General features: G+C 42.7%; 2 protein-coding genes across 2 annotated transcripts in view; both read right to left on the reverse strand.

Annotated features, from left to right (window-relative positions):
* The window catches only part of lamb1a (laminin, beta 1a), a 21,711-nt gene extending 19,315 nt beyond the window's left edge, over positions 1 to 2,396 (reverse strand). The window contains exons 1-3 of the mRNA XM_076264526.1: positions 2,268 to 2,396; positions 1,551 to 1,723; positions 345 to 483 (exon numbers count right to left, since the gene is read on the reverse strand). Coding sequence (XP_076120641.1) covers positions 345 to 483; positions 1,551 to 1,723; positions 2,268 to 2,334 — 379 coding nt within the window. The 5' untranslated portion in view covers positions 2,335 to 2,396. The remainder of the gene's footprint in view (positions 1 to 344; positions 484 to 1,550; positions 1,724 to 2,267) is intronic.
* A 2,055-nt stretch (positions 2,397 to 4,451) lies between these two features.
* On the reverse strand, positions 4,452 to 21,370 carry lamb4 (laminin, beta 4). The gene is made up of 35 exons (XM_076264536.1): positions 21,215 to 21,370; positions 19,956 to 19,999; positions 18,933 to 19,093; positions 17,589 to 17,727; positions 17,394 to 17,467; positions 17,086 to 17,274; positions 16,935 to 16,998; positions 16,611 to 16,825; positions 15,946 to 16,066; positions 15,396 to 15,584; positions 14,767 to 14,922; positions 14,492 to 14,604; positions 14,262 to 14,341; positions 13,914 to 14,067; positions 13,372 to 13,518; positions 12,493 to 12,669; positions 12,301 to 12,416; positions 12,093 to 12,213; positions 11,732 to 11,900; positions 11,114 to 11,257; positions 10,728 to 10,959; positions 10,462 to 10,619; positions 10,124 to 10,348; positions 9,677 to 9,894; positions 9,415 to 9,511; positions 8,883 to 9,252; positions 7,770 to 7,930; positions 7,439 to 7,638; positions 7,120 to 7,323; positions 6,691 to 6,835; positions 6,317 to 6,524; positions 6,051 to 6,186; positions 5,737 to 5,904; positions 5,422 to 5,575; positions 4,452 to 5,241 (listed from the first exon to the last, which is right to left on the reverse strand). Exons 2-35 carry the CDS (start codon positions 19,990 to 19,992, stop codon positions 5,102 to 5,104), a joined length of 5,382 nt encoding a protein of 1,793 aa, XP_076120651.1. The 5' UTR covers positions 19,993 to 19,999; positions 21,215 to 21,370; the 3' UTR covers positions 4,452 to 5,101.
* Between the last annotated feature and the right edge of the window lie 203 nt (positions 21,371 to 21,573).

Below are 21,573 nucleotides of genomic sequence, written 5' to 3' on the forward strand. Positions count from 1 at the left end.
CATGGGCTTCAACAGTAATGCCGCAGCACTGGGTCCGATGGAGTCAGGAGTCTGTGATGTTGTCTATGGGCTCTAATAGATAATCATGCAGTTGACTACTCACACACTAAACTGACCAATTCCCACAGCCAGCCTGTTAATCATTCACAGGGGGAAGACGATTACTTTCAAGTTAAATGGTGGGTCTCCACCGTGTCTGGTCAGCAATTACATGTTTGCCTTAAAGCTTTGCACCCTTAGTGATGGCCTGATTACAGGGGACCAGACAAAGGACAGGAGGGAGAGAGTTCACCTTTATTTCCACCTCCTCCTCCTCATCTCCCATTTTTCCCATGAGAACTCACCATTCTCGGACTGCCACCAGGTTTTCAAGCGGTTGGGGGCAAAAGTTGTCACAACATTCTCAATCCTGTGACTGGTAGTGTGCTTCATTTTCTCACTGTAGGTCTCGGTGGAATCACAAACAAAACACTTCTTCTCATCCTGGGGGAGGCAAAGGGGGAGGATTAAATGTCAGCGACATTCCAAAAGACAGAACATTTCACATTCTAATGACCTACTTGATTCAGGTTACTTGTTTAGCACTATGGTAACTCTGATTTCCTTTACTTCATATGGAGGCCATAATTAAGAACCTTTGAAGCCACATAGCTCACATCATGTTGAAAACAACTGGCCCACTATGACCCCCCTGCTAGATGAGAGGCAGGGCACAGAAGAGATGTCATTTGCTCTCCAGATGTTCTGCTTGTCAGTGTGTGTGGGTGAGGGGAGGAATGTGTGAGAGGGGACAAGAGGGGAAAAGGAAGGATTTCTCCACTGTACTGGAAATAGCATCTTCAAGCATCATGTTTGGTGTCTACATGGAGAACTAGAACTGTAAAGAAGAGGGATGTCTAACTTAATCTCAGTAACTGTTTGTTCAAGGTGTTACAACTTGCCTTGCTGATCAAAAGCAGACGATGTCTTAAGAAATTAAATCTTAGATGACAGCCTTAGGTCTGGTTTTCTGCATACTTTGATAATAGGCTCCACCCTTCAGGTCGGCACAAAGACATTTGTTTGGGGTAATTATCTACAAAGACCAATTTAATTCAAACATTCAACAGGCATACAGATAACTGCTGTTGAAGTCTCTAAATAATCAGAGTAGGACCGCCATCCTACAATTCAGATAATATTTTGGAACACAATAATCCTTCTAGACACCTAGTTTTCTCTTAGTGTCTTGCAACAATGAATGCTCAACCATAAATGAGATCGAAGATGATTCAGGCAACAGATTTGGGATGATAAGGGGGCCAAGAGCTCTTGGAGGTGTTCCCACACTGACTTATGCTTAAATCAGACAGTAGATCAGGAGTAGATTGCAATCACACAGTGATTATTATAGACTAAACTATCAGCTGCTGCAATATTCCTACAGCAAGCACTTTTATGTGGAATCACCTTTAAAGCATGTAGATTAGGCGCAAGTGTGCTCTTTCCAAGATGCATAACCATCTCTGCATAACCACTACAGCATCCAGTCTCACTTTTAGTTAGCCTACCTGTAGGTGACTGACGATACAGAAAGGTTCAGGCTTGACAAGGCCACAAGTAGAGGTGGCTGAGAGCTGGTGAGCTCGCCCAATAAGGAGATCTCCTGTAGCAGGGTAACAGCTCCCCTGTGTGCAGACGTCTCCTAACTCCGGCTCTTCGGCCAGGGCTAGGGCGCCGATAACTGTAGAAGGGAAGAAATAGTCATAGTTATGCCGTTTTCATTTTTATGATTTATGTCATTCTCTTGTGATTTTCTCGTGCAAGGGCTTTGTGGTGTCTTTCATGCAAGAGAGCTAAAATTTTGGACTCATTTGCATGCAGTATGGTCAATGAACATTCAGCTCTCTCATGAAATATCAGCACGTTATCTAAAACTACTGTCCCAGCCACCGGTGGGCTTTTTCACCTCTGCACACATCACAAGATTCTGCCGTATAATGTGAATCATGCGAATGTAGGTTAGCCTACCAAGCACAAGCAAAAGTTAAAAGCATGCAGAACTGATCAACTACCATGCACAAATGTTCATTCATCACTGCATCCATACACTTATTTTTCAGTTACTTCAGTTAAAACGTTTCAGACGTTAGTAAGTTTCCGCTATTTCCGCTGTCTGAAAAATGAGTTACTTTCCTGTACAATAAATATAAATGTAACAAGTTTCGCATTGTCAAGATAAATGAAAGGTTAACAGTTAACTATTTACAACAGTGAGAAAAACTTACACAAAAGCGCCGTTATATGAAACATTATGAAGCAAAACGATGATTTCTCAATTCCGTCGTTTTGCATTTTGGCTGGTCAGTGATGTCTTCTAGGTAGCGGCGAGCTCCCTTCTCCGCCACGATTTTCCACTCTGCTCAGCGCTCACTCCCCAAGCAGTCAATGAACGAACTTTCCTGCAAGACATCAAGACATGCGCACAATGCGTGGTTTACCCACCCCCTAGAGCGATATTCGAGAAGTCCAGACTATGTTATCAGCCCAGTCAAAGAGTTGACTAGAACTAATCACAAGTTAAACAATAATACCTGAAAGTTGGTTATTTTATCATGAAAAGCATCAGTGTGTTCGCATAGAGCTGTCTGTTTATCTTTATTTACAATAGGAAAGTTGCGGTATTTTGATGAGATTGCTCTGCAGGTAGGCTAAGCTACCAACCCCCTACTTCACCAATAACAAAAGACATTCCAGAGGGCAGGAAAGAACTCGCTATGCCTTGAGGTCTAATTGATTACCGCTATCTTTTTATTCATTGAAAGCAACGTGGTTTGAATTGATTCAGTGTCATCAAGTCATCACAGTAATTTCAAGCAGTTCTAGAAATACATGTCCAAATTGGTCACAAATATAGGCTGTCATAAATACCATAATACCACAATTCGGTAGTGTGTGCATAGCCTACTCTTAGCGTAATGCAGCACCAAGATCATCAATTAACATTTCCCTCATTGAAAGGGCATCTAATTGTGGTCTTACCTGTAAACTTACTACTTCCATGGTGGGGATAGCTTCTTCATGAAGTAGCTATACTTGTGGATTATGTACATGTAGGTGAGACAGGCAATCCCTCATGTAACAAATTAAATATTGAAATATTGAAATTCATCAATGAACAAAATAATAAACTGAGATAAAGAACAAAACTTAACTCTTGGGATGACTTCAGGTCATCAGTTGCACAACAATATGGCATAATGATTAAACATTACCTCACTAAACATCAAACTATTAATCTCACCCCCAATACCGTTGGTCAACATTCAATTCTCATCCTGGTCACTCAACTGTAAACTCAACCATGCATGTGTGTGCACGCTTACACTTGCATATGTGTGTGTGTGTGTGTGTGTGTGTGTGTGTGCATGCATATTTTGTGTATGTAATCAGGCTCAGGTCAGGCACAGCGCAATCTTGAGAAAGTAGATGCAGACAAAGAAAATGGAACATGTTGAACTGTGAAAGGGCTGGGCAATGTGTCTAGCTGTTAAGATTAACACCTTATTGTCATGTGCAAATAGGTATGGGGGAAATCTTCTATTCAATCATCAGACCACTGGCCATCTAAAAACAGCAGACATACATTAGGCCTGGATGGATAGGTGTTCAAATAAACTTCTTATTATTACACTTTAATAAGACTGTTGGCCAGAGCTAAAGCTGACTAAGGCTGTTGAGGCACAATTACATGATAGGGTTCAACTTTGTTAAGATTCAGCTTTCATAAAGGCCCAAGAATGGTCTTTCTGCTGAAAAAAACAGCCTGACCAGCTTAAGGTGGTTTGCTGGTTGACCAGGTTGTTAACCAGCTTGGTTGACCAGCTAGACCAGCAAAACTCTTGCAAAAACATACTTTCAGCAGCAGGGATGTTTTGACTACAAATTAAGTCTCTTGTTGCATTGCGGTTCTTGTGCATTGTCTGCAGTTTGGAGAGCCACCACAGAGCCTCACTAGTATTATATAGTATTGTACCCCCACCCACATGCGATCCTCCTGCCCATATAGGTACTGTACGTGTGTTCTCCCATGTGTGTTGCTTAAATGGAGGACAAGATGCCAAAGGGGAACCTACACATTGGTTCATTACTATACTACCAAACAGCTGAACATATACCTGTTCTTTGCTTTAAGAGAATCTTCAAAGAATGTTAAATATTTATTGTTAATGTGATTAAATGTTGATTACATTTATGTGAAACAAGCTGTCAAATGACCATCTAAAATTTAATTTAAAATATTTTGTTAGAATAGGCACAAATATTTACATTTAAAAATGTAACGACCACAAGGGAACAGTAATAGTGTGTAGATGGATCAACTTCTATATGGTAGTATTAAGATCCATTACTGATAAATAAAAGATCCAGCTGTTCAGGGAAACAAGAGCATGTCAGTGACATACCTCTAAACTTTGCCTGCATACAGTATGCCCTCCTGTGGCAATTATGGGAACTACCTACATTGAAGACTCGACATATAAAGGCATTACATTCCTACACACATATAACATTATACAACCACAGATGAATGTTTTAGATAGCAAAATATTTTTTTTAATAAAACAAGTAAAAGGAAAATATTCCAGGAAGGAACTCAATTCCTTATATCCTTTAGCTAAACAAATCTCAAAGAAGCCTCATTACAAAAATAACACAATATCAGTCAATGAGATTATCAATGAGATATGCTGCCTTTGACAATATATTCAGTAGCTTAATTTCATATGAACGTTTCAGCAACACCACTGTGCCATTAATAAAGGTCTTGCCAGATTCCAAAATGAGCAGTGGACACAGTGGACACCTAATGGACAGGGTGAGCAGTGTATGCAGTGGACACCTAATCGACAGGGTGAGCAGTGTATGCAGTGGACACCTAATGGACAGGGTGAGCAGTGTATGCAGTGGACACCTAATGGACAGGGTGAGCAGTGTATGCAGTGGACACCTAATCGACAGGGTGATGAACAAACACTGACACAAGTAAGTCCATTATGAGCGCAGAAGAGTCTGTGGAAAAGCTTATGAGATGTGTGCATGAAAAGATGTGATATTTTCTTTAGGAGCGGCACTGTATGTAGTTGTCAGCTTTTTCGGCAATCACTTTTCTGAGGGCTGTTGCCTCCTCCAACAGCTTAGCAACATCATTCTCTTTATCTTCTTTATCTTTGATGACTGCTTGGAGTCTTTTTTCCAAGTCTAAACAAACAGATACATCCAAATGAGCTACAAGCGACAACCAGTTACAAGCAGCCACAACCAAATGAGCAAGTATGCATAAAAATGGCCTTCACATATTTCTGGTGTGGGAATACGGGATAAATTAATATCTTTAAACAAAATAAATCAAATTATTTGACATTTTCATCACACACAAACCTTCAATTTTCTTCATCTTGTCAGCCACATCTTTGGCCATACTTTCCACTTCAGCTGTGATATTTTTCAGACGATCTTTTACCTCATCATTAGCAGTCTGATTTGATTTTTTGTCCTTTAGCTCCTCAAACAGTTCAATGACCTCTTTGATATCCTGCAAAAACACAAAACGATTTAAAATATGTTCTATTGTATATATATGCCTTAATGCACCAAAAGCAATCTGCAGTACATAGGATGTGATTCTTGAAGAAATTCATCTATGTAATTAACTGACTCAGATCATCTGAGGAGGAGGGAGTGATTTGTCCGTACCGTGCTGACATCTGTGGCATTTTTCAGGGCAGCGTCCGCTGCAGCTTTGGCCTCCTCTGCCTGCGCTCGGTTCATCTCAGTTTTATTCTTCAACGCTTCAACATCTTGCAGCAACTTTGTCACATTTGGATTCAACCGTGCCTCTATGGTGTCCAGTTTACCTTTAGTCTGAAAAGACACAAACATAATGGCACTGTTTGAATTTCACAAAGAGGGACATGTTAAAACCATGTCAAATACTAAAATGAGGCTGCAGAAATGATCTGAGGGGACAGAATCTTGCAGCTGTAACTAGAGGGACCTTTCTGAATCACCTCTTTCACTTTGTCAGCACCCTGGACTGTGGAATTTGTGGCATCCCTTAGGTTATCCGTGACCTTATCCTGTAAGAGTTTAGCCTCTTGTAACGCCTTCCGAATGTCACTCACATCGATTGCCTTTGTTCGGTTTCTTGAATAAAAAAGTAAATAAAAATACAAAATGAATAAAAACATGAGACTTCTTGCACAAATTGTTATGAATAATCTAAATAGTTATCTAATAGTCTGAATGATAATGCTGATGGCAACATTTGGATTACTTGACATTGTTGGCTTGTTCAAGTAGTTTCTCTGCTGTCTTGGCTTTCTCCTCCAGGAGCCCTAGGTCCTCTTGAGAGTTTGTAAAGTTGGACAGCAGGTCACGGATGTTTTTGATCATGCTTTGGATCTCATCCGGAGTCTTGGGGAGCTTAATAGCTAAGACTGCTTTGGCAATTTCCTCAATGTCCTCTGGGTTTGCCGTCTCACCTGTTGACAGAACACTGTTCAAGATGAAGATACTACACTGGCTGTGGAGTGTGTCTTAGAAGATGTTGCTGCATGACCAGATGAAGATGTTGCTGCATGACCAGATGAAGATGTTGCTGCATGACCAGATGAAGATGTTGCTGCATGACCAGATGAACAGCCTTACCTGTGAGGTAGTCCTTCACTTTCTTGATGAGATCCTTGGTACCATTCTTCTCCTTCTCAAATTTGTTCTTGCTGTCATTGATTTTCTTTTTCATCTTGACTGTTTCATCTTTAATTTCTTCATTCATGTCTCTGGCCTCATTAATCTGAGGGATTGGAACAGCACTTCAGAGAACTCAATAGACAGAAACATGTCAAAAGAAGCTGAATAAGCCACTACATGGTACTATGCTATTTAGGGATAAACAGCTTACAATTTAATTTATACACTAATCATAATCTTTACATACAACTAAATGGTAGAAATGTATCGTATTTAGGATATAACTGGTGTAAAATCAAATAAAACTATTAAGCAGAGACATTGTCTGTATTGTACTAAACAATGTGGTCTGACTTAAAAGGTAATGTATGTAAGAAGCGTGATTGCCTTGATTTCTGATTCTCTGAGTTTGTGGTTCAGATCAATGAGGTCGATCTCGGTGTTCTCTGCTGTCTTGAAGGCGCTGTGGCTCAGGGGAAGGCTGCCCTTGCAGCCAGGGCCTCCACACTTGCTCTTGTTAGCGTCAGTCTTACACAGAGCACCGCCGCACTTGGCCTCAGAGCACTCGGCGTCACCTGGAGCCCCACACACCTGAGGAGCCACACCCGTCCCCCCACATTCAGGAAAGACTTCCAATGCATGACACATACTCACAACAATGATACATTATGATGCCATGATATGAGAAGGAAATCACACTGCTCACCTCTTCATTGAACTTGACCACATTCAAAGCTTTGACTTTCTTTTCTATTGTGTCCCAGTCTTCGGTGTGACACTTGGCCAGCTCTAGCTTGGTCTTCTGCCTGATGTCCCTGGACGACTCCACCTTGTCCTCTGCATCCTTGACCCGCTCCTCGTCTTTGATGAAGTCTTTATATTGCTGTCTGATCTCCTCCAGTGTGTCTAGATAAAGAGAATGAATTCACATAGATTGTGGGCATCTCCATCACAGAGATTCCAACACCATCAGGCAATCTAACTGGATAATGCTGCTGACAAAATATTTTGACTATAAACAGGAGACCATGTCTTACCATTCAGAGCCTTAGGATCTGTTATTGGGACTTCCTTTGTTTTATCGATTAACTTATCTATAAGTTTCTTGAACTCCAGCTTGATGTTATCTATTTCTGTGTTCAGAAGTGATGTTGGGTCAACGACAATGGCACTGGGATCTATGCTGTCTTTCAGCTCCCTAAGTAAAGAAACACAAAAAGGGAGAGCAAATATGACATTCAGCCACATCTCTATGTGTATGTATCATTGATCATTTCAGTGCACAAATATCTTGTATAAAAGATCTTGGAGGATCAATATATTCCATGACAGATCTTGATAATACAACTAGAACAATAATCTCTCAACACAAACTGCGGTCCTCTGATGAGCATTTGCTATATCAGCCTTCCATCAACACTAGGAAGTCACAGTCAAGACTCTTCTCTTCTGTGATTCCTTAGTGGTGGAATGATTTACCTAATGCTCTTATTTCTAGGGATCATTTTAGGGTCTTCAAAAAAACATCCAAAGACTCATCTATTTACCCTGGCCTGTATCTAACAAATTAAGTCACAGTTTGTATGTTAGTAACAGACTTGTATATGTTAGTAATATACTTATTATTATTAGTCTATTATTAATATTGGTGTATTTTTAATTCAGGCTATATGTCTACTTTAAACTGTTCACTTTGCACACTTGAAAAGTGCTATATAAATAAATTGTATTATCATTATTATTATTATCATTATTTAATGTTTATGTAATGCAAAAGAAAATGTAGTTTCTTTTGACCAAAGCGTCACATAACATGAACTATATAAACATAAACAAATTTCAGCATCAGTGTCATCATCAACATATCAGACCCTGGCTGAGTTCAGCTGTTCTAGCATCCTAGTAACTAAAAACACTAGACACTATCTGCCCAGAAAAAAATCCTGCATCTAATCCACCCTCAATCACATGGAACCTAAACCTGGTAACTGAAAAAAGAGAGCCCAAGATGTCTTGGCAGACTCTCTTGAGCCATCTCTCTTGGTAGGCTATGAAGTGAAACAAGTACACTTATTTATCAGGAATGAAAAAGCTATGAAGTCAGATAGAAGGCCAGGTAAATCAGCACTGTAAGCAAGGCATGCCCTTACGTGATACGGGAGAGGAGATCCTCGGCTGCATCAAGTTCTGACTGGGTATTTCCTGTCATGTTCAGAGCCGACTCCAGCTGGGACTGCAGGTCCAGTATGCGTTGCCAGCGCCGACTGTAACTGGACTGCTTTTGGTCACCAGGCTTAGGGACGAGGGTTTGCATCTTCTCTGCAGCTTTCTTGACATCTGTGATGTTTGCAGCCCAAAGCAAAGAGCAGGGATGGCAAGGTGGGCACTCAGGGAAGGTGGCCTCATGGCCTGGGGCACACTCATCACACAGGATGCCCATCACGCCAGGGCGGCACCGGCACTCACCCGTGTCCACGTCACAGGCCGGCCGCAGGGTGCCCTCCATGTTACAGTCACAGTCTGTGGGACAGAGGGACATAAACACAAGGCCATTCATGCAGGTGGCACAAAGGCAAGTACTGTAATACTGTTCTCATAAGCACAAGCCATGCACCATCATTACAAACAATGAAACATTCAAACAACAACAACAAAAATAAATCTTATATCTGTACCACGTACAAAGGCACTGAACGTCGGGGTTTCCAAAGTAGTTTTCGGCACACTCGTAACAATGTTGACCCCCATACTCAGGCAGACAGGGGCACTGACCTGTGACCTGCACAGGTTTCCGCAAGAGAGGAAAGATGGAGGAATGCGTCAGAGTGCAAAAATGTTGCCAAACATAGTAGTGGAACCTATCATAAAATACTGTCCAATTGCCAGTCACAACTAGTAAAATAACAAACTGGAACTAATCTGAGATCAGTCAGCATGACCTTACCTTGTCACAGACATTGTTGAGTGAGTGATCAGGGTCACATCTGCAAGGCTGGCATCCTGCATCACCATCCAGGTTCCAGTAGCCATCCTCACACTCATTACAGAGAGGGCCGGTCACACCTGTGCGGCAGGGGCACTGCCCAGTCTCCTCATCACAGAAACACGGGCTGTCCAGTGGGCACATGACCACCTCTGTGCCACGCCGATCACACGAGCATTCTATGGAGGAATACACAAACACAGGGACACATTTCAACTCAACAACTGTGCCACGATTTGAGGGAAGGTATGAACCTAAACAAGATTTCACAGTACTGGCTCTAAACTCCAACTGCACCATTACAGCATAATATGAGAAAGGGGATGACAGAGATTGATTTATTCATTCATATTTCACCACAAAGTCATTTGAAGTATTGCGTATTTAAGTATCACCGTCAGCTCATACCTTTGCAGTCTTGGACCAGAGCATCGCCATAGTATCCTGGCTTGCAGCTCTCACAGGAGGGCCCAAGGGTGTTGTGTAGGCAGCGCAGGCAGACACCGGTCACCCCGTCACAGGCCCTGGCGTCCTGAGGGTCCGTGTTATGGTTGCAGCGGCACTCCTCACACTGGGCCTCAGGCAGCGCCAGGTCTCCGTAAAAGCCAGGCGCACAGCTGTCACATCGGGCTCCTGGTGCAGGCAGCAAGAGGTCATTATTGGTCATTTATTTCCACTCTTTAAATACGTCCTGACAGTTGAACCTGGGAGGGTTAAATGGCGAGACGGAAGGGAAGCCGAGAGACCTGCGTGGCCCCTGAGGCAATCACAGGTGAGGCTGTCGGTGTCGTCGTCCTTGGTGCAGGACAGGGCGAAGAAACGGTCACTCCCCTGCACATCTGGGCATCTGCACGGCTCACAGGGCTCTCTGAAGACTGGGTCTCCGTAGTAACCAGGAAGGCACCTTAGATGGACACACAAAGTGTGCATTGCTCATGCATTGATTTAAACCTATTATAGAAGTGATGAGATACACTGTTACTGTAACCTATTATTGAAATTCATAACACACTTGTCACAGTTGTGTCCAGTGGAGAAGTCCCGGCAGTCCAAACATGCTCCAGTGATGGGGTCACAAAGGTCAGCCAGTCCATTGCACCGACAGGGCGAGCACTGAGGAAAGCCATAATGGCCAGGAAGACACTGGTCACAATGCCTGCCAGTCACCTCCGCACGGCATGGACACTGGCCAGTGGTCACATCACAGAGCTCAGCTGTTGAGCCCATGGACTCACAGTCACAGGCTAAGAAAAAAGTAATCAATCAATAGACTTATACATTGTGATTTAGCATTAAGAAGATCATGTTTTTTGCGGAAATTGTTATTTGAGTTTAAAGCCTTGTTTGCAATACAGTATGCAGCACTTTAGCACAGCGTATGGATCCTGAGTAACTTACGTGTGCATCCATTTGGTCCAAAGCCAAAGGTCAGTCGGGCACAAGAGTCGCAGCAGCGGCCAATCACGTTTGGCTTACACTCACACTGACCCCCAAATTTTGCACAGGTTTCCTTGTAGGCCCCCTCTTCATTACAGCTGCAGACTGTGAACACAGACATAAGGACTATTAATCCTGGCCCACTCACTCCCCCACTCACTCACTCTCATGCACACACACGCATGCACACAGACACGCACACGCACACGCACACGGACACGCACACACACAAACAGAGAAAAATATTCTTGGTAGCAGGTGGCTGAGCTTATTCCACAGGAGTGTCACAGTGAATCAGTGAGAAATGGTCAGTCGAGCTATGCTTAATACTCTAGGAACATCTTTGACGTGGCATTAAATCAAATGTTTCTAGAACCATGCAAACCTTACCATGTGCTGCCAACCTCCCATTTTCTGATGACCTTTACACTAGTACAGCAAATCAAGTTTACCACACAGATGGCCCTATGCTACAGGACACAGAGACAAGGCTTATCAACTGCCCCGAAGTGACACAAGACACACTTTGTTCTCCAGTGTGGGAGTGATAAAGCGTCCTGAGGGGAGAGTGACACTCACGATGGGCACCGTTGTGGATGAGGGCAGACATGCTGCTAATGAGACCCTGGCACTGGTTAGGGGGCGTGGCAGCGTTCAGCTCCACACAGCGGTACTGCTGAAGCTCAGTAGCCTCGGAGCAGCTCCCGTCCTGAGTCCGGGGGGAGTCCACCTGAGGGACAAGGCCCAGCTACAGGCCAGAGAAAAAGACCAGATTAAAGATCTGGCAACAATGGCATGTATACCTAAAATTATTGGTCATCAGAATGCAAATATATTCCTAGAAGTTTGATGGGGAAATTTACGGTATATAAAAAGTAACGGATGGAAATAGGCTGTTAGAGGGAGAAGTACTTGAATGTCACTGTATGGGGAAACTCACCGAGTCCATCAGGATGTATGGGCTAGACTGGGAGTCTGGACTGGACTGCTTTCTTAGAGTGACATCCACAGAGTATGGCACACCAGCTTCCAAACACACTGTGGTATCCAAAAGAGCCACCCTGAATAGATGAGACAATGACCGTATTAGCAAAAGTGGACAACCCTAGCCACAGCCCAGCCCTGAGCTCCATCTGGCCCTTGCCCACCTTTTGGAACCAGACAGTGTTAGCTCCATGTCTGCCGCTGGGTCATTCTGACACCTTCCGTAGTCCAAAGGTGCTGAAGGCACAATTCTGATACTGGCCACCCAGTCGTCTGAGGACTACAAATTACACAGTATGAGTGAGAGTGACACAAACCTAGACTTAGCATCAGGCCACATGGGGACGAGCGGATACCTCTGGCTCATAGTGGAGCAGAAGGTGGTACTGCAGGGAGGCTGGGATGTTGTTAATGTTGAACCGGAGGACTGCACCCTGTGGAGCTCTCCTGAACCCAGGTCCAGTCCATGTGATGGGGAAACCAGGCCGGCGCTCTCTGACCTGCACAGCTGGATCAGGCTCTATATACTGAGGCTTAAACATAGAATGCAAACATAGAAGGATATAGGAATGAGACTGAATATTTCAATAGTTTCAAACAATGGTCCAGATTATCTTTAGCTTGTGGTGCTATTAGACCACTATCACCGTGACACTCACTCACACAGAGCACCTTACCTTACCGTACTATGCACAGAGAATCACAGGCTCAGTCCCTGCCTCAGTCATTGCAAGTGCCTCTTGATTGATTAATCACCACTATGTGGATACTGTTTTTAGAATTGATTTAGATTAAGTGTTAGTTAGTATAATTTGTATTTTAGTATATTTAGTATATTCTTATCTTCTACTGTCCTTATTGCTTAGCTGTGTTTTTATATTATATACTTTTAATTACTTTTTCTGCTGTTAGTGAATGTGTGTGTGTTGTCTGTATGCTACTGAGACCTTGAATTTCCCCTGGGGATCAATAAAGTATCTATCTATCTATCTATCTATCTAGACCTATCCAATTGAAAGCAACATCACCAACATCACATTTGAACTCATCCAGAAGTGTCATGTTCTAGCCTAGAAATCTAGATGCACCCTAGCGGCAGCAAATTGAATTTGCAGCCAGGGTCGTCCACATATGCATACATGATTATGTATTGATTCCTGTTAGTTGGTAAACACATGCTAAATCAGTTCTATTAGTTTGGCAAACACATGCTAAATCATTGCCCACATCATCACCTGGTCCTGTCTTCGTTGTCGATTGCTCCGTCTCTCTCGTCTGGTGAGCACATACTGTCCATCACTGAGTTTGAAGTCATAACCTTGTTCACGGTAGTAATGCTCACAGTTGGGCAGTGGTACACCAGTGGGGTTGGGTGGATTCACCTTCAAAGACAGTGCTCTAGTTAGTTATGTACTTATGGGACTAACAAGGCTTCAAACTAAAATATGTTTTAGAGAAACACTGCAACAATTTGCCATTTTTGAGGTGATTTAGTTGAATATGTACTTGATGGCTTATAGTCATGTGAAGGGCAGATCAACAAACCTTGCAAACTATTCACTATGTACTTTTATGATCCAGGTCTGAAACAAGACTTGAACAGGATAATGTCATCAAATGTATTTACTAAATACACCAGCAAGTCTGCTAGCTTTTATCAGTGCTAAATGTCCGTTGAACAGGACTGTTTTATTTGGTTAGTTCGCTCACTAGTCTCATGAAAGCTCCTTCCTGTGACTCTAAAAACTGGCTTATAGCAGAGACGATGGGCTCTCACCAGTGATGAACCACCGCTTCCAAGCGGTGTGGCGTCCTCAGCCTCATAGATGTAGTAGTCCAGCGGGTCCAGAAAGTGACCAGGAGCCGGACTACTGCAGCTGAGCCCCACCATGTTGGGCCGGCAAGGACACTGACCATCAATACTGGAGCACCTACATATCCCCACAAGCCAACATACACAACTTACTTCTATACAATGGATGCCACAAATTACATATTAATACATATCTTCTGCTTCTGGACAGTGTACTCTTCACATCACACAAACGTTCACAGGATATACAGTATTTTGGGCTTATGTAAGGTTGGGTGATAATAACAATTCTACAGGTTGATGCACACTCACAAACTGCTTGTGGATCCACCTATGTCACAGTCACAAGGCAGACAGCTGTATACAGTGTTTCCTAGACCCCAATAGCCTGGCTACAGATAGAAAAACATTGGGTAAGTATTCAGTAACAATGAATGTTTACCCTGAATTGTATTGTAATACTGAAATGGAAAACCTCTGACCATAATATAAATGACTATGACACATTATGTACAATGTTCATGAGGCGTAAAGAGGCGTACCACACACTGGTCACAGTACGGTCCTGTGGCAAAAGGCTGACAGAAACACTGGCCTGTGGTCTGGTCACATGCATGGGGTGTTGTGATGCTACCAAGTAAGTTACACTGACAAACTGAGAAAACAAAACAAAAAACAATTGGCAAAATAATAGGAGAAGTGGCATATGCTCAAATATCACAACAGCAGCTAGAAGCAATAAAGTGTTACGGCAGGCAATACTAGCATGCGGTCAAAGAGACTATGTGAAATGGGTTAATGGGGTAAGCATTCTCACACTGGCAGCCTGAGGGGTCATCCTGGCGTAAGCCGAAGAAGGCAAATTTACAGCGGTCACACCTGTCCCCCTCCACATTCTCCTTACACACGCACCGTCCCGTTAAGGCATCACAGAGGCCATTGTCCAGCGAGCCAGCAGGGTCACAATCACATGCTGGATCAAGTCAAAAGTACAACAGTTCAAATCCAATACAACAGGATGGCGCAGATCACATAATAGAGCTTTCCACATCTCAGTTTTCTACCATCTTTCTGTCAAAGATTTGGCAGCTAGCGATGCCAGGCTGTTTATGTGAGCAGAGCCAGGAATGTGCTCTATGTTCTACAGTGCCTCTTTTTATTGTTCTTATTCAGTTTCCTTCTTAGACGGAGTTAGTTTTAAGTGTTGCCATGACATGTTATGCTGTAATCATCACTGTCTTATAGTACTTTTTCTGTTCATCTTTCCAGGGGTTTTTATTCATCTCAGATGGTGACATTTATTTGTGAGTGTCAATTTACTGTAAACCTGAACATGGGAAATCCTGACTGATGTTTGCCCCCAGGGCCTGAAAACTCACAAAAACACAATAAGATCCTGTGGAAGAAACGACACACGGCAGGTATGAACTCGCTGAGTCAACTCACGTATGCATGCCTGAGGGTCCTCCAGGGATCTGCTGGGGTCCTGATAGAAGTAGGGCTGGCACTGCTCACACTGGGCGCCCACGCGGTTGTTGCGGCAGTCTTCACACACACCGCCACTCACCCCCCCGCTGGCCACAAACCGCGCCATGTCAAAGTGACACCTCTCCGAGTGACCGTAACAGTTGCATTCTAGAGAATACAGAAGAGATCCCATTAGATTGAGCTCTCCCAGTGACTGACATGGGTAAGAATAAGATACCGTACTAGGATATAAGCATGTGAAATATGATTTACATGGCAGGTTACCATTTACATGCCACCAACTTATCAGTTCTCTAGTTTAATCAGAAGCATCCTGGGATCTATTACCAACAGCAACAACATAGATTTGTATAGAGTGTTACTAAATCTCTTTACAAGGACTATGTAATGAAGACTAAGGACTATGTGATGAAAAATATTCAATAGTTGATTCGATGCAGGAATGAAAGCTATGGTGTTTGCATGTGGTGAAGTACTATGACATGACAAAACATGAGTGATCCAGTACTTCTGCAGGTATGAGGATCTGTAGACTCAGACGGCCTCCAGGGGGCATCATTGTAAAAGTCTTCACATCTCTCACAGTTGGTACCAATTGTGTTGTGCTGACACACACATCGGCCGTGAATCTGGTGAAAAAACACTGTTTCATCACCATGTCCAGTATTTTGAGCTTTTGAAGTCAGCTCATTTAAGGTTTTTTTTTTAGGGATCAGGGCTTCAAAATAGAACACCAGAAGTTAAGCAAGTTTGAATTTAAAAAGTTGGGAGCTTATTTCTCTGTAAAAAAAATAGCTTGGTGTACTTCCCTTATTTTCTATGTTAAAACATGTCCCTCCACATACACACATATCAAAAGTGTGACCATAAAAATGTGAACTATTAACGGAACATAAACACAGGTGAAGGAAAAAACAATAAAGCAACAATGCTTGACGTGTTTTGATGGGGAAATAGTTTGTCATCATTGTTATGGTCATGTAAAGCACAGATAAATCTGTCACTTCCCCTCCCCCTTTTCCATAACAGCCCCAACCTCACTGAGCGCATCTCACTCTGAGGGTGTACAGTTCACATACTGTATAGTCGGCTGTGCTTACTACGGTTAAACCAAATATCAAAGGTAAAAAGACAAAATAAGAAACTCCGCAGGTAACATGATCCGTCCCTCACCATGCCTCGCTCGTTGAACGCATCCCCTCGGGCATTTTCCACAGGCATGCACTGGCTGGCATGGCCGTTGCAGAAGCAGCTTCCCCGCACCAACATCTCATACAGCGCATAGTAGTATTTGTCCTCGGGGTTCCTCCGCCGACGGCCCAGCAGCGTATCGCCCAAAGTGAGGAGTTGTGTGAAGTTCACCCGCAGGTTAGTTATGGTGATGAGCTCTAAAATGACAGAATGCCAAGTCAAGGACAGTGTTTTATTCAAACAGTATTTCACTGCTACTAAAAGATTTTGCTGCACACAAAAAAGACGTAAAGGACCTCTTCTTACCTTGTATTTTAGGGTCATATGGATCATTTATTTCAAACCTGGGATCCAAGGCTTTGAGCACAACCTACAGAAATGCATGGTTTTTAATTGGGTAGTTATGAAGTCATTTTGGCATTTCTAGTGCATGTCTGAACTACATCAGCTGTACTACCTCTCCATCAGTGGAGGGCTCTGGGCCAGAGTAGCGGCTATCACAGATGACCTCATCTAAACTTGTTGCTGGTCCCTCGGACACTCCAGGAAAGGAGAGTTGACAGTTCTCAGCAAAGTAGCGGAACACCTTCCAGGTCTGTCCAAAATCCTTAGACCTCTCCACCAGCATGGCAGCAGGGCGGAAGCTCTAGGAGTTCAACGCAGAGAGAGCAGGGCATTAACAGACAAGGCTTCAATGGTGTTACAAAATGCTCTGGCTTTCTGTGCTAATCCAGTGAAACTAACAGAAATTAAAACCATAAATACCTTAAAAGTTAGAACAAGATGGCTAAACTGGAACACAGTCTCCAGGTCCAGTTTAATGCTAACATGATGAACAGCTAGATGAAAGACAATCTCAAAATTACTGTTTTGAGTTTCAAAAGTGCTGTTTTATATTTTCAAAGGTAATTTTCCATTTGGATAGATTTGTAAGGCAACTGTGAATTCTAGAGAAGATACCATTTTCAGACTGCCACCACTTCATCTTGCGTTGTGACCCTTCAAAGGTTGTGATCACATTCTCGATGCGATGACTATTGGGATTGTGATAGCGGTTGTAAGGATTCCTCGAGTCGCAGAGGAAGCATTTCTGCCCATCCTGCAGACACAGAAAGGTAAATATGGGTAAAAAGGGTAAAACACAGTAACTTTGGCTAACACAGCATTTTACAGTTAGGCAGTATGCCAATGACAAATGTATTTTGCATTGCACATCACATGGAAATGAAGAGAAAATGAAATGCTCTGGAAGTGCTCATTTAAATACAGAAACATGTGCAAGCAAGACTGGCTGGAAAGAAACTAAACTTGCTGAAAGGTCTCACAAAAGAGGCTGAAGCTTTCCTCTCTCATTGGGTTGTTTGCCAACAAAAACAACAGATCATTACTACCTAATGCCAAGATGGCAAACACGAGTGATGAATGAATGAATTTTTTGCTCAGAGCCACACCTACATACCTGAATCACATGTGTATGAGGTTGTGTGTGTGTGTGTGTGTGTGTGTGTGTGTGTGTGTGTGTGTGTGTATGTGTAGGTGTGTGGGAGGGTGGGGGTGGGGGGTTGGGGGGGGGGGGGGGTAAGAGTAAAGAAAGCAGTGGGAGTAAATTAGCATTGAGCTCAAGCAGTGAGAGGCAGGGTAATGACCTATAAGTGTGGCAGATCAGGACATGTCTGCAGAATGCATCACGCTACAGGGTTAGCCAGAAACTTGTTGAAGAACCACCTCAACCCAGCACAGTGCACAATAAATACTGTTACTGAGAGCACCAGAATCAGAGACCAATATTTACACTGCACCACTCTGAGTCGATTTGGTTATGGCACCATCATGGCTAGTATGTTCATGCCACATACTATTTGAAATGTTACAGCTTCATTGTATTTCCTTAACTGACAGCATGAGATCCAAATTAAAATAAAAATCTTCACATTTCTGTAGACATGCATAAATGCTAGCTTTAACCTCCCAAATCAATCAAGATACAGTTCTGATTTCATTGTATTGATTTAAAAAAAACAATATAAAATGCTTAGGATATGCAAAGCAAGTTTATATTTGATATTTGAATTGATTCAAAACAGAATATGAGGTACTCATACACATCATTCCCATATTGACAGCAGAAAGGGAAAAACAAACAGAAAAGGTTCAACTCCAGTGAGCTCCCGGTATTCCTACTGTGCACGACCTTCAGGCATTCCTTAGGCATTAAACACTGTTCACCATGGAATTCCTGAGTGACATGGAGCTTTATCCAATCTGAGTGATAAGTGGAAAGTTTGCCCTGAAATCTCTCCATACCTCCAGGTATCCCAAGATGCAGTAGTTCTGAGGTCCTGCTAGTCCGCAGGTGGAGGTGGCCGAAAGCTGTGCAGAACGGCCGAGCATCAAGTCTCCCAGCTGTGGATGACACGAGTTGTCATCACACTCATCCTCCTGAGCGAGCAGAGGGGTGGCCAAACCTGAACACAAGCAGCAAAGATGAGAAACGAGGCTGCCATAGAAAGGAAATACTATAAGCATTAGTCACACTCTCCAGAATAGGAGTTCTTAATACATACAAAGTGGCAGGAAAGAGCCAATAAAGTTTTACTCCATTACTCCCATATCCCAGTTTAAAAGATGACTGGGATAAGTAAACAAATATTTCTGACCTGTTTCATGTTATAATGATGCCTTATGACAAGGCATTAGATGATTTTCAGAAGAACCACAAATTACCAAATCTAACCTACACTGTTATCAGAGACACTCTAGACTGCTGAAGCTGAGTTAAAGGATCATATAAACATCATTGCAGCCCATAATCTGTAAAGACAGAAATAATCTAACAGGATGCTAAACTAGCAAAAAATAAGATTGCTCTACCGCACACTGTTGACGTTTACTCGATTTTATTCAGAGCGAACAATGCATTTCGCCGTACCTGAGCGAACCTGAGGACGCTGTATACGAAACGCGTTGTTCACTCTGAATAAAATCGAGTAAACGTCAACAGTGTGTGGTAGAGCAATCTTATTTTTTGCTATTTAAGTATGTTCCTGCAATCTACCTGCACCTGTGCGTGGATCTTGGTTTCATTAGGATGCTAAACTATTTGAGACATCTGACAACCACGAGCAAACATGCAAATGAACAGTAAACTAGTGCCAGCAGATTCAAATGTTCTACTCCAGCAAGTAAGTGCATGTCCTCACAGTCAGGGCAGTGTGGATGCTAGGTAATGTCAGAGACGGTCTCGTATCAGCCAAACCCAAATACAACTCCTTCTACAGATTAGTAAACATACAGAAAATCTGTCCTTTTCCAAATTAAATGACTTACACGTGAGCAGGAACAGTAAAGGGCCCAGGGTCATCATAGTGGAGCTACACAGTGAAATGGGGAGAGAAAGATGAAGCAAAATAAATCACATTGCTTCTACAACCAGAAAACATAATAAACAAAAGACTGGTTTCACCATAGCAATAATATTACTACTAATTCCTGTCTTCCTCATCAGTCTCTTTCTCATTCTTATTGTTGGCATCTGTAGATTGAGTAGGCTACAGTAGTTCTATTGCCACCAAAAATCAACTGAACTGAATTAATTCAGCTGGGTCCTTCATACATAATTACAGTACATCAGAAGATTCTGGCTGAAGTCTTTAATATGCACATATGTGATGTATGCTGCATCAACACCTTCACAAAACATAGGTGCCTGAACATTCACTTTGTCATTAGGAACACACTTTTCATTCTTAAGCACAGATCTCTGAAGAGAACAATGACATCTATCAACCCAGACAAGAACACATTAAGTCATTATCACTGCACACTACACATATGCACACGCACACACTAATATATTTCACAAATACAAATATCCTTAAAACATCAGCCAGGACGACAGGATGGTCATCTGACATACAAAACAATGCAAGCGTTTAACTGACATATACATTAATGTCATGTGTCCAAGCAACAATACCTTCAAAAGTCCCACCAAACTTCCCCTGATTTCATGATATCCAAAGTAGAGTGTGAAAGTGTGAAAATACTTGTTCCTCACATGGGAGAGAGAAACCTGTAACCTGAACTCAGACTACATAACCTATTTGCATTGTGCCCCACAGAGCAAAACATAATAGTCAGGGGAGTTCCTGAAACAGTCAATGCAGAATGCATACCGCACAATACTCCTGAGGCCCACGGCAACCTTCATATAACATCATATTAACGTTCACATTATATCTGTTATCAGCTCAACAGTTTCATTTTTGCATCACAGAAAAAAACTCATTATGTGGAACATAACATTAGATAACGTTCATGTCACCAAAGGCATTGAAGTATCAGAAACAACCCACATGGTTGATAGCAAAGCCATAACATGCTTTTGTCAGCACTAGCGGTCTTCACAGAACCACCACTGATTTAATTCACTGATCAAACACTCAAAAAGCAACCACCACCTCTATCAGCACATCCCATCTTTAGGAGATAATTATCATACATCAACTAAATGACGTCAACATCTCAAAGACAGTAACTTGTCAGCCATTTGTAAGGGAAATCACAAAGTTGAAAATGATACTTACAGTCAGTGTGGAGTGAAAGTTGTGAGTTGTGGAGGTCCTGCCCTGTTGGAAAAGTGGATCTCTGTCCAGAGTGGCAGCTGTACGCCACCCCTGCCCCCCTGTGCACTGTGCAGTAATGGTGCTGAGTGCCTCAGCATGTAAAGACACACCTGAGCTCCACAGAGAGCGAGGGAAAAGCACTGCCCTGGGGGGGTTGGAAAATGAGGATTAGGTTTCACGCAGGACTGATTTATGCTTGTCATGCCACGCTGAAAGCGGTATTGATGAAGACACAGGGATATTCGCTTGCAGGCAGGTACTCCTTCCCTTAGAAATGTGCCTCAGGTAACTGAGATGCTCAATATTCAAACATTGCATAC

This window comes from Alosa pseudoharengus, unplaced genomic scaffold (assembly GCF_046254945.1).
Source record: "Alosa pseudoharengus isolate Yale_2024_CS ecotype anadromous, Long Island Sound unplaced genomic scaffold, YU_APseudo_1.1 YU_APseudo_1.1_scf_10, whole genome shotgun sequence".
NCBI lineage: Eukaryota > Metazoa > Chordata > Actinopteri > Clupeiformes > Clupeidae > Alosa > Alosa pseudoharengus.